The sequence below is a fragment of the Pelobates fuscus genome, chromosome 4 (genome assembly GCF_036172605.1).
Source record: "Pelobates fuscus isolate aPelFus1 chromosome 4, aPelFus1.pri, whole genome shotgun sequence".
Classification (NCBI taxonomy): Eukaryota; Metazoa; Chordata; class Amphibia; order Anura; family Pelobatidae; genus Pelobates; species Pelobates fuscus.
In genome coordinates, this window is record NC_086320.1 from 166,476,298 (window position 1) to 166,492,197 (window position 15,900).

The 15,900-nt window shown below is 40.2% G+C and overlaps 1 protein-coding gene across 1 annotated transcript in view; it reads right to left on the minus strand.

The window, feature by feature from the left end:
* The window catches only part of LOC134608703 (collagen alpha-1(XXI) chain-like), a 151,640-nt gene that overhangs the window by 66,388 nt on the left and 69,352 nt on the right, over nt 1-15,900 (minus strand). Inside the window, exons 10-14 of the mRNA XM_063451746.1 lie at nt 14,300-14,353; nt 12,536-12,589; nt 11,209-11,253; nt 2,346-2,399; nt 2,083-2,136 (exon numbers count right to left, since the gene is read on the minus strand). Of these exons, the coding sequence (XP_063307816.1) occupies nt 2,083-2,136; nt 2,346-2,399; nt 11,209-11,253; nt 12,536-12,589; nt 14,300-14,353 (261 nt within the window). The remainder of the gene's footprint in view (nt 1-2,082; nt 2,137-2,345; nt 2,400-11,208; nt 11,254-12,535; nt 12,590-14,299; nt 14,354-15,900) is intronic.

Consider the following 15,900-nt stretch of genomic DNA (forward strand, 5'->3'; position numbering starts at 1 on the left):
TATATGTTAGGTCTGTTTTCTTTCTTATAAGTTTCTACTTGATGAAGCCTATTGTGGCGAAACGCGTCTACGAACTTTTTTATATATAATCTAAGTGTTAATAAAGGAATATTTGGCTATTATACATTTGGTTGCCACATTCCTCTTTCCACTATAGAATTATATTACCTTCTTTTAGTATAATTTTATTTTTTGTAAGTTTATTTTATTCAGACCTGACTACTACTGCCTTTTTGACCATATTGGAGTACCAAGAATCCCAAGTTGGGGATTATACCACCCATACGCCATCCACCGAGCAGTACGTCTGCTCTATATACCGTGAGCATATTTTATTCTGTTTCAACATTTTATCAACTATACAGTGAGCACTATATATTTTATCCTTTTATCCCGAGCTGGACTACTCCATCAAATTACTCTACTAAAGAACAAAAGAGGAGCACCATATATCCTTGAGTGGGGATTATTCCACTTCGTGCCATTCATACCAGAGCTGGATTTAAGCTCTGAATATTGTGAGTAGTTCTACTATTATACACACAGTATTATTGACCGTTCATACTATACCATTGGAGTTTCCTTTGTCTTCTGTTTTTTCCACATATCCACTCCGAAGTTGCGGATATACATATGGGACTTTACATACCATTTTATGTACTACTAGGACTACCACCTGTATATATGGATTATTTATATTCGGACTATTAGGTATCGCTGTTCGTACTCTCCTGTAATTTTTAATATTTTTATTCCACTTGTCTTAGGCGCACCCTTATTTCTTCTTTTTTCTCCATAACCAGGCTCATAGTTTGTTGTTTTTTTCATCACTTTTGTTAATATTGCACATGCTTTTTATACTGTTATAATTGTTTCGAGAACACAGAATCTAAAATTTCCACTTGGCTAAAAAAAAGTGGATGGATTCCATTGTAAATTAAATGTTATGTTATATTTGCAATATCAAACTTGATTAGAAAATAAGCTTCTCCATTATAATATAATGATCTGATGGAAGTATGCAGGATAATTCAATGCCATTGTTATTGAAAGAGTAATTTAATCATTATGCCAATTGGGGCTATATCAGTTAAATTCTGTATTAGGTAATCACACAATGCATGAAAAGCTGCACTTTAAAATTCAGGTAAACTCGGGCTGTTCATTTTGCCTCACATTTACTATATTTATATTTACATTACATAGTTACATAGGCTGAAAAGAGACATTCATCCATCAAGTTCCAATTTTGCAACACTTTCCAATTTTGCAACTAATTAGGAAAAATCCCTTCTTGACCCCAGAATGAAAGTCACATGTCTACTGAGTATTACCCCACAAATTCAAAAATATATCCCTGAAAATTATGTTTTTGCAAGTACTCATCCAGTTGCTGTTTAAACATCTGTACAGTCTCTGATAAAAACCACCCTGTCAGGCAGAGAATTCCACATCCTTATTGTTCTTACTTTAAAAAAACCTTTGCCTTAGAGTAAGTCTGCTTTCTTCCAGACTAAATGCGTGACTGTGTGTCCGGTATATAGTACTGTTTATGAATAGATTTCCAGAGCATGGTTTGTATTAGCCCCAAATATATTTGTATAATGCCATCATATAAATTCTGAGTTGCCGTTTTTCTAAACTAAACCGATTTACATTGGTTAACCTTTTTTCATAACTAAAAGGTTCCATTCCTTATTATTAAGTTTGTAGCCACCTCTGCAATTTTTCAAGTGCCATAATGTCCTTCTTCGGAATAGGTGCCCATAATTGCCCAGCATATTCAAAGTGTGGTCTTACCATTGATTTATAAAGAGGTAAAATTATATTTTTTTCGTCCCGAGAATTAATGCCCTTTTATAATTCACAACTTACAATTTATATGCCAACTAGCAGTCAAACTGCAAAAACTGTTTGAGAAAAAAAATTGCATGCAGTACGCAATCTGAGGTTGCCAAAGTTGTACTCAAGCTATCCAGTATATGCCAGCATTTGCCTTTTTAATAGACTTAGGTTATTGTACCCAAATGTTGTTATTTAACTTTTAGTTGGGAGCATAATAGATACTGAATTAGCACTTACTGCTGGCCCTGGCTGCCCTGAAGGGCTGATAGATCCTTGTTCGCCTTTATTTCCCTAAAATAAGAAAATAAACAAACATTATAAAATGTTAATTTCTAGAAAAAAAACAATACAATTTCTTTAAATTAATTTATTTTGTACATATAATACATACAGATACATCTACACAAAATTTTGAAATATGTTTTAATAGAGAAGAAATTAAGCTATAATAGCAAAATATAGAATGTTAGTGATATTTCTGCAAATCATAGCATTATTACCTTTTTTCCTGGAATTCCATATATCCCTGCTTGTCCAGGGGAACCAGTTGAACCCTAATGCAAAAGACACATTATTACATTAAATATGGTATATTGAGGGGACAGCTTATTTAGCTACCAATTCTGTGTCAATAATGCATTATACTTATGCCATTATGTTATACGGTTAAGTTTGAAAAATGACATTCAATTAAACGGACACCGTAGTCACCAAAACAATTTAAGCTGAATGAAGCAGTTTTTGTGTATAGACAAAGCCAGTCTCACTGCTCAATTCTCTGCCATTTAGGAATTGAATTACTTTTGTTTTTGTTTATGTAGCCCTCATGTGACTGACACAGCATGTATGAAAACAAAATGGTTTCGTTTTCAGATGTAACTTTTTATCTCCTGCTCTGTAAATTGAACTTAAATTACTTACTGAAGGCACCTGCAAGGTCTAGCAAGCTATTTACAGAGCAGGAGAAAAGACATTCTAACTTAAACAGAATTTGCAATAAAGGAAGTGTAAACATTAGATAATGACTCTTAACCCCTTAAGACCGCAGCCAAATGTACAAGTTGTTAACCAAAAAAAATGTAAACAAACCACAGATTTTGACTATATGTCTGTTCAACAATAATTTACCTCTTTCATATTAAATGCACCCAGGGCCGGTGCAAGAATTTTTAGGTACACAGGCGGAGATGCATTTTGCCGCCCCATCACTCCCTTGATGTATACAGAGGTGCCACTTACAAACGCAAATATTATTGCTTTGGACTGGGTTTTCCTCATTTACCTTGACCCTGGGCATTAAAATTCACAGTATTATGTGTTGTGGATGAGTTAATTCCAGAGATCCACAGCAAAAAAAAAAAAAAAAAATTTTTTTTGAGTGTATCACAAATCGTTAATGTGCATAGTAGATTATTACAGAGCTCCACACCTATAAAATGTATGTGCATTTTGTATAACACTATCACAGAGCTCCGCTATAATAAACCTCATAATAATGTGATGTGCTGTGTTTGGTCTGTGTGTGATATGTTTCATGTGCATGTGTTGGCTGTGTGTAGTGGGTGCTCAATGCATATAATAATAAAAAAGATGTTTTACCTCTACTCCTGTTTACATTTTTTTTTGTATGGAGGGAGCTAAATTCCCTGGTAGCCAGGTGGTAAAACACGTGTCCTGTACTTATGACTGGTGCACTGCAGACCCCTCCTTCTAGTCTGGTGCTTGTTATGAGTCAAAGTTCAGGCTAGGAATCCCAGTGTGAGTGCATTGACTCTATAACTGAGCACCAAAACCATGAGACAGTAATTATAATAGTCTGCACCAGGCACAGGTGCATACCATGCACTCCACCTACGGCTCACAAGGAATTACATTTTTATTTATTAAATTGTTGATCTTGTAATATATTGAAAAAAAAATGTAAACAAAGGGAACAAAATGCTAGAGAGACGGGGCATTACAATGACACAAGGGAGATAGAGTAACAAAGGGTTGGGGGACAGATAGTAACAGGGAATTATGTGGCAAAGTGATACAGGGCTAGGGGTGTAGAGTGACAAGTGATAGCAGGGTTGGGGATTAGGGGGACAGAGTGACAGGGCTAGGCAAACAAGGGATTAGGGAGACAGAGTGACACAGGACTAGGGGGCAGGGTATTAGGGGACAGATTAGCACAGGGCTATGAGGGCAGGGGATCAGGGGGACACAGGGCTAGGGGGACAAAGTGATACATGTCTAGGGAAGCAGTGTATTAGGAGGACAGAGTGACACAGGGTTTATTGGGCAGGAGATTAGGGGAAAGAGTGACAGAGGGCTAGGGGGACAGTGACCCATGGCTAGGAAGCAGGGGGACAGTGACACAGAGCTACGGCGGCAGGGGATTAGGGAGGCAAAGTGCCATAGTAATAGGGGGCAGTGATTAGGGGAACAGAGTGACACAGGGCTATGGGCAGGGGATTAGGGGGACAGTGACACAGAGCTAGGGGATTAGGGGAACAGTGACCCATGGCTAGGGGGCAGGGAGACAGTGACACAGGGCTAGGGGGGCAGGGAATTAGAGCTACAATGACACAGGGCTAGGGTTACAGAGTGACACAGGGCTACGGGGGGCATGGGATTATGGGGGCAGAGTGACATAGTAATAGGGGGCAGGGATTAGGGGACAGAGTGACATAGTAATTGGAGGCAGGGATTAGGGGGACATAGTGACACAGGGCTAGGGGGCAGGGGGACAGAGTGACACAGGGTTAGGGGATTAGTGGGCCAGTGATACAGGTCTAGGGGGCTGGGGGATATGGTGACAAAGGGCTAGAGTGCAGATGTTTAGTGGGGCAGTTACACAGACCTAGGGGGCAAGAGGACACAGTGACACAGGGCTAGGGGGACATAGTTACACAGGCCTAGGGGGCAGGGGGACATAGTGGTACAGGGCAGTGACACAGGCCTAGGGGGACAGTGACAAAGGGCAGTGACACAGGCCTAGGGGGCAGGGGGCATAGTGACACAGGACTGGGGGAGGCAGAGTGACACAGGGCAGGGGATTAGTGAGGCTGTGACACATGCCTAGGGGGCAGGGGGACATAGTGACACAGGCCTAGGGGGGCAGAGTGATACAGGGCTAGGGGGACAGAGTGACAGGCCTAGGTGGCAGGGGATTAGTGGGCCAGTGACACAGGCCTAGGGGGCAGGGGATTAGTGGGCCAGAGACACAGGCCTAGGGGGTAAGGGGACATAGTGACACAGGCCTAGGGGGTAAGGGGACATAGTGACACAGGGCTAGGGGGACAGAGTGATACAGGGCTAGGGGGAGGGACAGTGACACGGGCCTAGGGGGAGGGACAGTGACACGGGCCTAGGGGGCAGGGGATTAGTGGGAAGTGACACAGGCCTAGGGGGACAGTGACACAGGCCTAGGGGGCAGGGGATTAGTGGGGCAGTGCCTAGGGGGCAGGGGGACATAGTGACACAGGGCTAGGGGGACAGAGTGATACAGGCCTAGGGGGACAGTGACACAGGCCTAGGGGGACAGTGACACAGGCCTAGGGGGACAGTGACACAGGCCTAGGGGGCAGGGGATTAGTGGGGCAGTGCCTAGGGGGCCATAGTAAATCAGGGCTAGGGGGGCAGGGACACAGGCCTAGGGGGCAGGGGATTAGTGGGGCCGTGCCCAGGGGGGCATAGTGACACAGGGCTGGGGGGGGGGGGGGGCAGAGTGACACAGGGCAGGGGATTAGTGGGGCTGTGACACAGTGCTAATGGGATTAGGGGTACAGTGAGACAGGGCTAGGGGGAGTAGATTAGGGGTACAGTGACACAGGGCTAGGGGTGATGGGATTATTGGGACAGACTGAAACAGGGCTAAGAACAAAGTGACACACAGCTAGAGGGATGGGGTAATGAGGGGGTTAATTTAAACATCTGACATGCCGCTCTCCTTACCTGCTCACTGGTGATGCTGTCGGGCCCATCAATAACTCTGTGTGTGTCCTGTCCAGGTGCAGCAGTGACTGTCAAGGCAGGGGAAGCTGCACACTGGGCCTGAGCTCAGTTCAACTGAGACCGCCGGGGAGTTGGAATGCAGGGAGGAGGAAGTGCCCCGCCCATCAGACTCCTCTGACATATCAGAGCAGCACTGGAAACCGGGCAGCAAATCAGGAGCAGGAAATATTTTTAATATGCGAGTCACAGGCAAAGGGCCCAGGATTCTGATTTTTGCGCCCCCCCTCGTGTTGCGCCCTAAGACGGCCGCCTGTGCCGCCTTATGGACGCGCCGGCCCTGAATGCACCCACACTTATTATATATCATTTTATTCAGGGGAAACAGGGCTTTCATTTAACATAAAATATTTAGGTATGGAACATAACGTAATATGAATACAATATAAAAAAATGAGAGAAAATAAGATTTTTTTTAATTTTCTTAGTTCTATGTGACATTCTAACTGTGAATGTCATAATACTGTGTGCTTTTACTGCAATAAAATACACAAATTTGTATTCAGCAATGTCTCACGTGTAAAACAGTACCCCCTATGTACAGGTTTTATGGTGTTTTGGGAAGTTACAGGGTCAAATATAGCATGTTACACTTTTCAGTTTTTTCACATTGAAATTTGCCAGTTTGGTTACGTTGCCTTTGAGACTGTATGGTAGCCCAGGAATGAGAATTACCACCATGATGGCATACCATTTGCAAAAGTAGACAACCCAAGGTATTGCAAATGGGGTATGTCCAGTCTTTTTTAGTAGCCACTTGCTGTCACTGCGATCAGATCGCAGGGAGAGGCTGTCTCTGCATTCAGATCGCAGAGACAGCCTCTCACTGCGATCATACTCTGCAGATCGCGGTCACTGACCGCAGGGGGACTGCCTGGGGGGCCAGGCATGTCCCCTGACCGCGATCTGCAGAGTGAAAATGCCGCGGCTCCATGTGTCCTGTGGCGTTTATAGCCGGCCAATTAAGGACGGCATAGAACATCCTGCGGTCTTAAGGGGTTAAAAGGGAGTGTTTAGGAAGGCTGTGTAAGAAACATGCGAGGAGGTGTGACTAAGGCAGTATAAACAAAGTGATTTAACTCCTAAATGGCAGATATTTGAGCAGTGAGACTACAAGGGCATGATCTATACACCAAAACTGCTTCATTAAGCTAAAGTTGCTTTGGTGACTATAGTGTCCCTTTAAGAAGGTGTTTCTTCTATAGCAAATTTCCAACCTCAATCAGGAAGTGGCTGTGATATCTCTCATCATCAAATGGAACTAATCATAGCTTAATAACACATACATGAGTGTTTCACTTTCATTACTATGGAGACAGGCTGTGCCAGTATTGTAGGAAAGGCAGAAGGAAAAATGAAATGTTTTATTTTCACATATTTACTGGCATATACGTTACTTATTCCAAGATTTTCAACATTTAGGCAGCTATTTAATACAGTGCCCTTTAACCCCTTAAGGACCAAACTTCTGGAATAAAAGGGAATCATGACATGTCACACACGTCATGTGTCCTTAAGGGGTTAAGAGTTAGAACTAAATAATTTCAGATGGGCTAGTTTCTGATGAAGTTTTATTGACCAACTGTTAACTTGCTCAAGTGGTTGTTGCTAAATTTAACAAGTAGCATCTGTTTCCCAACTGCAAACTCTCACCATTTACAACTGATAATTATCAACTAAAAGTACAGTTAACAGCTCTCCTAGAGTATAATGAGTGCAGCTAAAAACTAACTAAAACTAGTTGTATTTCAACCTTAATGCTAAATTGTAATGGTGAACACTATCCCTCAAAATTTAAATCCTGCCTGTGTCTTGTGGAAAATAGATATTTTGTTTTGAATATGTTTATTGGTATCACATAAAGGCATCGCAAACCTGCGATTAAGTGTGCTGTTGCCTGCGCAGAGGCTCTTTATAAGATTAATTGCAGTGTTGCCTGCGCAGAGGCTCTTTATAAGATTAATTGCAGTGTTGCCTGCGCAGAGGCTCATTGTGCTGAAAAGCAATCACTTAAGAAGCTGGTGCCTACGCAGGGGTCCAGTATAATTTTACAGGATGTCACTACCTAAGCATTTAAGTTCAGTGCTGCGTTCATGCGCTGCTGGTCACTTTATGAGCTGATTTTTAGCCACTTGTAATCAATTTTTCTTGCGAATGGATCGGAAACCTTAAATAACATTCAGTAAGATCAAATAATATAAACTTCATGATATCTAATGCAGTCACCACGTAAACCCTTCTCAGGCGTACACCCTTGCCAAATACACTGTATATGTGAAAACCCCCCCCCCAAAAAAAAAAAAAAAGGAAGAAAACCAGGCCATATATGTTTCACATGGACTCAAATAATTGCTTAAGTGTATGGTGCGGTAAGCACATTTGGCAGAGGTATTGCTCAAGTCAGGTAATAGTAGATCATGTCTTGCATTATAACAATGTCTTATCAATTGCATCGTAGGCATGCTATGAAATAAAAGTACATGAATTAAAATAAATTAAAATAAAAACTGTCTAACTTTTTACATAAGGGGCATAATCGTTTTTTAAGCTGTGATGGATTACTACGTGATGTATCAATCTGGCTATTAAGTATGCGATAATAAACGACTTACAGCCTATTATGCAGCAAACAATTATTACGTATGCAGCAGTAAGTAGTATCAATCTTTGCCCCCTAGGGGCATTATAGCATAGACTGCGTATTCCGTTGGCATTGTACCTAACATGGTTATAGGGAACCAGCTTCAAATGTTCGAAATAGGTAAAAACTGAACATGCATAAAGAGTGTTTCTGAGATGTATTACCAGGGAACCTTCCCTTTGTGAATGTCTAACATTTTAGGCATAACGTATCCTAACATGTTAGCCTAGCAATCGCTTATTGTGCCGCCCTGTATAGCGCATTATAGCTGAGTATGTATCAACGAAGGAGCAGTATAACGTTAAGCAGTAGTATAGGGTATGAACATAAAGGGTATGAGCCTAGACAAAGCTTTTACGTTGTTCCCACTTATGCATGTCGCTGAAGTTGAAGTCAAGTCTCATACTTAAGGCATGCGTCTGTAGCAATATGATGATAACACATTATTATGTCAGGTTGCAGCAACTCGATTAGAGGGCAACTAACATTGTAGTGTAGTGGCCTATCAGAGCTACCTGGCGTTTCATTAAGTCCGTAAGAACATAAGTACATAGCTCAACTAACTACATAACTGCGAATGTGTAAATAAAAATTTGAACTATAACCAGCCAGGTTGCTCCGCATGGCCATCTGAGGGGAGTATCTCATGGCGCTGCAACCATACAGTCCCATGGTCGCCAGGCCTCCTTCCGTCCTCCTTCCATCCTCCCCATGTCGATCTCCGTCCGCCGGTAGGGCCCCCCACGGCCCCGTGGGCACTCAGATGCGCTGACCGTCCGTTGGGCCCCACCACAAAGACCACGAGTCGTCTGCTTCCTGCACCTCCCCGGCTCTGCGGAAGTCCCTTAGAAAGTGCACTCCCGTGTCTCACCCGGTGCCGGCCACACACTCGAAGCTGGTGACCGTCCCATTCGACCACCGGTCCGTCGAAAAGGACAGCGCGGTCCTGCCCCGCAGGGCTCACAGCATCGGGGACAGGGCTCTCTGGGGACCCCACAAACCCAGAGGTCTGGGTGTCCGTTTCTCCGGCGGCCGGGGACCTGACACAAAGGAGTCGTCCAGTGCCTGGCTCTGCCAGGGTCCGCATGGGCCGCCCATGCCGGACCTTTTTGGTGCTTCTTCGTCTGGAGTAAGTTTCCGGGCGGGCCTCTTTCTGCAGCCTTGCCCGTTCAGGAGGACGGTTTGGGCCCCCTGTGGTAACTTCCGCCCTGAGGAGTGCCGTCTCCATGAGGCCGGGATCACCCCCCCGGCCGGGGGGGGGGGGAGCGGAGCCGGGCCGCCGTCAGCCCCGATGTAGTCCTCCATGTAGGTATTATAGCCAGTTTATGGTTGTCTCTGGGTTGGTGGTCTATTATCCGTGCATCCGCTGGGCTCTCCCCATCCAGGCTTATAGCAGTGAGTAGGCCCGTGACAGGATTCTCGAAGTTCCCAGTCCACGACCGGCCTCAATTTGGTATCACCGTAAAGCTCGGGTGCTTCTCATTAATTATATGACGAGTATCCCTGCTTTTGGATGGTCCAGGTGTGGATTTATAGCTGCTTTCCTGGGCTCAGGCCTGGAGGCATGGTGCCCTGCTGCCTTCCAGCTCGGCGGCCCGGCCCCGCCCCCGAAAATAGATATTTTGCAGTTGTCTGTATAATAACTACAACCAACTATATGCCTCTTATTTTCACAAAACTTCTTTCTGGCTGGGCGGTAATCAGTTTAGCTCTGCCAATGAGAAATCAATATGAGCTAAACGGCTGACTTGACTCATTCCATCCATTTTTTATTTATTTTTGACCAAGAATCACATATTTGCCCTAATGTCGCATATAGCAAACACCTCAGAGGATAACACTAGAACTAGTTTAGCAAATAATATGTTGTAAAATTAAATGGGAATCTTCATCAAATTTATTTAAACTATTAATATGTCAATTAAATCATTGTGCGTACACATCAAAGAAACATTTTATATTTTGTTAAAATGTGGACAGTTGTTATTTCTAACAAATGTCCAACCTTTCCTGATCATCTGATTTTGAAAATTCAGATTTTCTATTATTGTAAAGGGTTGTGACTAACTTACATCCAAGGTTATATTTGTCTTTTTAAATTCTCATTACAAATGTAGTCCCTATAACAGAATTCATGACAATACCTAACTATTTCTGTTACATTACATTTAGATGTTGCTGAAAATTTTGATATAACCATTTAAAATTGGCAAATGTATCAAATGTCTAGTATGGCTTTTAAATTGTATACTAACAGACCAATTCTACTTTATTTCATTATTTTTTCTGATGCCAATAGAAATTCTTAGCATGTTTTAGTAAGTGATGCTGCCTACAATATTCTAGTATATAGCTTAAGAATGCTGCCTACTGCTATAATGATGGGAGCTGCTTACAAAAGTACATAAGGAAGCAGCTCCCATCAACCAAGATGGCCAGAGTGAGGCACTTTAAGGGGTGTAGTTTCATAATAAGTTTTAAAGAATTGTTATTTTGGGAAAAGTAGGGCACACATCCCAAATCAGGACTGTACGCTTAGAAACAGAACACTTGGAGTGCATGTCACTTGTTAAATATACTGTTATGGTTATTAGGGTGATATAGTCAGCATTTTACCAAGAGCCTATCAAAGTGTTGTGATAATCATAATAATCAAGATACTTTGCAACAATGAAGAATCGATGCAATAATAATAATGATAATAATAATAATAATAATAATAATACCTTAGGCCCTGTTTGTCCTTGAGATCCACGAATTCCTGGTGGTCCCTGGAATAATTAAGTAAAATAATTGTAACAGAAGTTAAATAATTGTAACAGAAATATAACATTGCAGTTTCCAAACTATTGTGAAATACAATGGATCAAACCATAAAATTAATATTTCAACTATTATTACATATTATGTACATTATAGAAACAAATATGTTGTTGTGGAAGTGATGTGTACTGCAATGAGTACTGGGTAATTTGTTAAAACTTACTAAATAGTAATATTATCCTATTCTAATATTATGCCTTAAATCCTTTTTTATGATTATCTGACCAGTAAAAACTGACCCAGTTTTACATGGGTTTATGTTCTACGCTCATAGAGACACTTTCAGTAAAGTGAGAATTCAAAGTGAATTTCAAAATTGAGGTCAAAATAGACAAGCAGAAAAAAGTATCCTTCAGTTCAGCTAACAGACCTTAAATGTTACCTTCACTTTGAATGCTCACTTAATAACCCTGTGTATGTTTAATATCAAAATTATACACTACACCTAACTAGCGCCAGTGATCTATAGCCATCCAGAGCTACAACACACATTGACATTGGCCAAATTAAAGTTGGGAGAGGTAGAGAGAAGTTTTCATCCAACACAGGCTGGATTGATATGTTATTTCAAATGATGTAGTTGGTGATAATAGTTTTGGGAACGGTTTAAGGTTCTCCACACACTTTGCAAGGTCCTAAGGGAAATTCTGCTGAAGTAGCCCTTAAGCATTTTCACTTCACATATACAGAAAAAAAAACTTTTCATATATAGTATGTTCCCTTCTCGACTCATGTACATTATGTTTTTACTGTTGGGTATACACTACTAAATGAGTCCCAAAATGTGAGTTTGTATACAGAATTATTTGTTTATAATCCGATTATATAAAAAAAATCCTTTGTATATGGTATGTTATGACATGGATGCGATACATTATATTGAGTTTTGCTCTTTTTTTCTTTTTTTTCTGGTATTTGGTTTTAACGTTTTTATTGAAGCACGAGGTTGGTAGTACATGTTAGATGTATTCATTTTGACATTGTTGGACACAAAGGAAAATAATTATAACAAATACAACAGAAGAATACAAAACAAAAAAGTAAGGCTTTACAATAACTACATGTGACAATGTGCAAGAAAAGCAAACCAGTATAAACAATATATATAACAAAACCCTTTTAAAACCTTTTACTCCTAGAACACCCTATTAGATTTATGAAGACTCCTCAATCAAAGCAATGCTGGTATATTTTAAAACTGAAGGTTCAGCAAAGAAACAGTTATCTTACTTGTAGGCCTGGGGATCCAGGATCACCTTTAAGCCCTGGTGGTCCCTGTGAACCCTAAACCAGAGAGGCAAACATAAACAAATCATAGTGTATTATATACGGTGGTTAGTTTTACAGACTGCAATGTTATAGTCAATAACCAATCATGAAAATATTTGAATCAGCTTGCTGGTCTGCTTTATTTTAGTGCATATATCTTTATATGTGGATTAACTGGCAAGGTGGTAAATAAAAGAGGTATTTGACATTTCTGAGTTGTAGCATGAGAACTCCATTAGTCTACTTATCAAGCACTTAGGGATCCTATTAACCAAATGAGCAAAGGCTGTTTAAGAACCCCGGTTGCTTATAGTGTTCTTGTAAATTGAAAATGTCAATAAGAATATATCCATGCGGGCCTGCAGATATCGATTAAACACTGCCAAATACTTATGTAGAACACTGAACAATGACCCGCTTCACATTTTTTTAAACATTTAATATTGTATGAGAGTCATTTTGCTACAATAATCCCTCCATATAAGGTATTAGTGTGTCAATATGTCAACCCGATGAGTGATTACACAACACCACGTAATCTCGTACCCCTAACAGTTACTCAAGCTTTTGACCCATTGGTCTGGACGTAAAAATTTTGAGGGGGCTCATTATATAATCCAGGCCCCAGGCAACTGCCTGCAATAAGTTATTTGCTGTAGTGGTACCAACGTCCCTTGCACAGTAAATGACCCATTTAATGCGAAGAAGAGCCTATTGCGGGTGACTTTCACAATGGGTATTTTCTTACCATAATTTATATTACACTTGATAAACCGGACACTAAGGTAATTTTCCAGTTGACAAATGAGTTTTAAGCTAATGCTGCCTACATAGTATAAGTCTCTGGGTCAAAACAAATGTTACAAAACCACTGCTTTGGACTGTAATAATTCAGTCATCTTTAAAAACAGTCTAGATGAGACCATGGCTCCTAGATGTTGGGCCCTGCACTAGAATATGTGGATTACAATTACACCCTGCCTCGCAGGTGTTGATGGTAGTTACTGCCCACATAATCTGGGCTGAAAGCAGGTATCTGTAACTAGTATGGTAAAACTTCAGATGGCATGCTAGGCTGCTCCTAACCCACTCCTGAGCCCAGCTCCCATAAAATGCTTAGGTTTAACCCCAAGTCCCAAAATTATAACCCTAACTCTTAACCATACTCATACCCATATAAATGTATCTGAAATTACGGAACAAACATGTTGCGCTTGTCAATTTAAGATGATGCTTACAAATTATTTAAATACTCACTGTCCTAAAATGATTTATGTAATCAGATACCTTGCCAGTCAGTCTACCAACATGAGACATTCTTACTTTGTGGTACAAAATCTAGTGTTTATGTGATGATATAGAAATATCATACACAACAAATGAGCATATGTTGCTGTCACCTATCAACTCTTGTAATTATGTATAGGCAGGATGTTCCTGGATCTGTATAATGAGTGGCTCTACATATCCCAAGAATCACATTATAATTTGCAGAAAGTAATGATGGTCATCATCACTTTTCTGCAAATTACATTGGGAGGATTGGCCAACCTCAGGCCTGGTTGCACCTTGGGATCCAGGAGAGTATGGTATTCATTTTAGTAATTAGAAAGAATCCCATTATAGTCATTCTGTCTACATTCTTGTTTAACCATTTCTTAGATCACAATTATGATGAACTACTAAGATGTCATTTTACTGAATGAATATACTGAAAATACTAACCTTTTGTCCTGGAGACCCAGGAATTCCTGGTGGTCCCTGGGGACCTGGTAATCCCTATAAATATTCAGTAATAGTTGTTACATGATGATATACGTTATAAATTTGAAAGTACTGTTAAGTTTCTGGTGTAGGTAAAACATTCCTTAAAGAAATCATACTTCAAGCTAGCATTTTCAACTGGTTAATGAGAATGCTTGTTGAAATATTTGTCTAAATATCTAATACCATCCAGCTGTATTAAGGGAGCCAGTGAGACTTAAATTTCATATTTCAAAGCTTCATTTACAGGGTATAATATTGATATAGGCGGAAGTCTCAGATTTTGTCCTGCCCCTCTACAACAGCATGTCCTAAACATTGTGGTCTTATCATTAATAATTAATCATTACTAATATTATATTAACAAATAAAGAATGACAAAATGTCTTGTTAACTCCCATCATGACAAGCAACTCTTCACTTTATACTATGCCACAATGCATTTTTCTCAGGTGAAACAATCCTTGACAATGCCTAGGAATTTGAATCAAAATAGTCAAACTATATATACAGGCTGAGTGCTTTTATAATAGTAAAATTCTAAATAGTAGTTTCTAATACATCTGTTTATTCATGTTAGGTTGCATCGAAATTTGATTCTGTCCATAGTCATTAATTTGAGAACATAAATAAATAAAAACAAATAAAGATCGATGCAACATCTTGAATGTTAAAGAACATCACTAGTGTTCGTTATGTTTATAAAACCGCCTAAATCGTGACTTGTGGATAATTCACAAGTACAAACATAAACCATAGCTCAATTGGATTTTTATTTACAAACCAGCTATTTTTTCATTCACAGCTGTTTTTGGTTTAACACTTGCAATTCCCTTGTCAAATCTCTTGAATACCCAATATAGGTATAGTATATATTTATTAATCCAGACCTGTGGTTTCTATGTAGCAAGTTCGGAATAGTTGCTATTGAACATACAATTGAATTCAATACATTGAGGCTCATTCAGATTGTATATTCTGTACATTGAGGCTCATTCAGATTGTATACTCCATACATTGAGGCTCATTCAGATTGTATATTCCATACATTGAGGCTCATTCAGATTGTATATTCCATACATTGAGGCTCATTCAGATTGTATATTCCATACATTAAGGCTCATTCAGATTGTATATTCTATACATTGAGGCTCATTCAGATTGTATATTCCATACATTGAGGCTCATTCAGATTGTATATTCTATACATTGAGGCTCATTTAGATTGTATATTCTATACTTTGCGGCTCATTCTGATTGTATACTCCATACAGTCAGGCTCATTCAGATTGTATATTGCATACATTGAGGCTCATTCAGGTTGTATATTCTATACATTGAGGCTCATTCAGATTGTATATTCCATACATTCAGGCTCATTCAGATTGTATATTCCATACATTGAGGCTCATTTAAATTGTATATTCTATACATTGAGGCTCATTCAGATTGTATATTCCATACATTCAGGCTCATTCAGATTGTATATTCCATACATTGAGGCTCATTTAGATTGTATATTCCATACATTGAGGCTCATTTAGATTGTATATTCTATACAT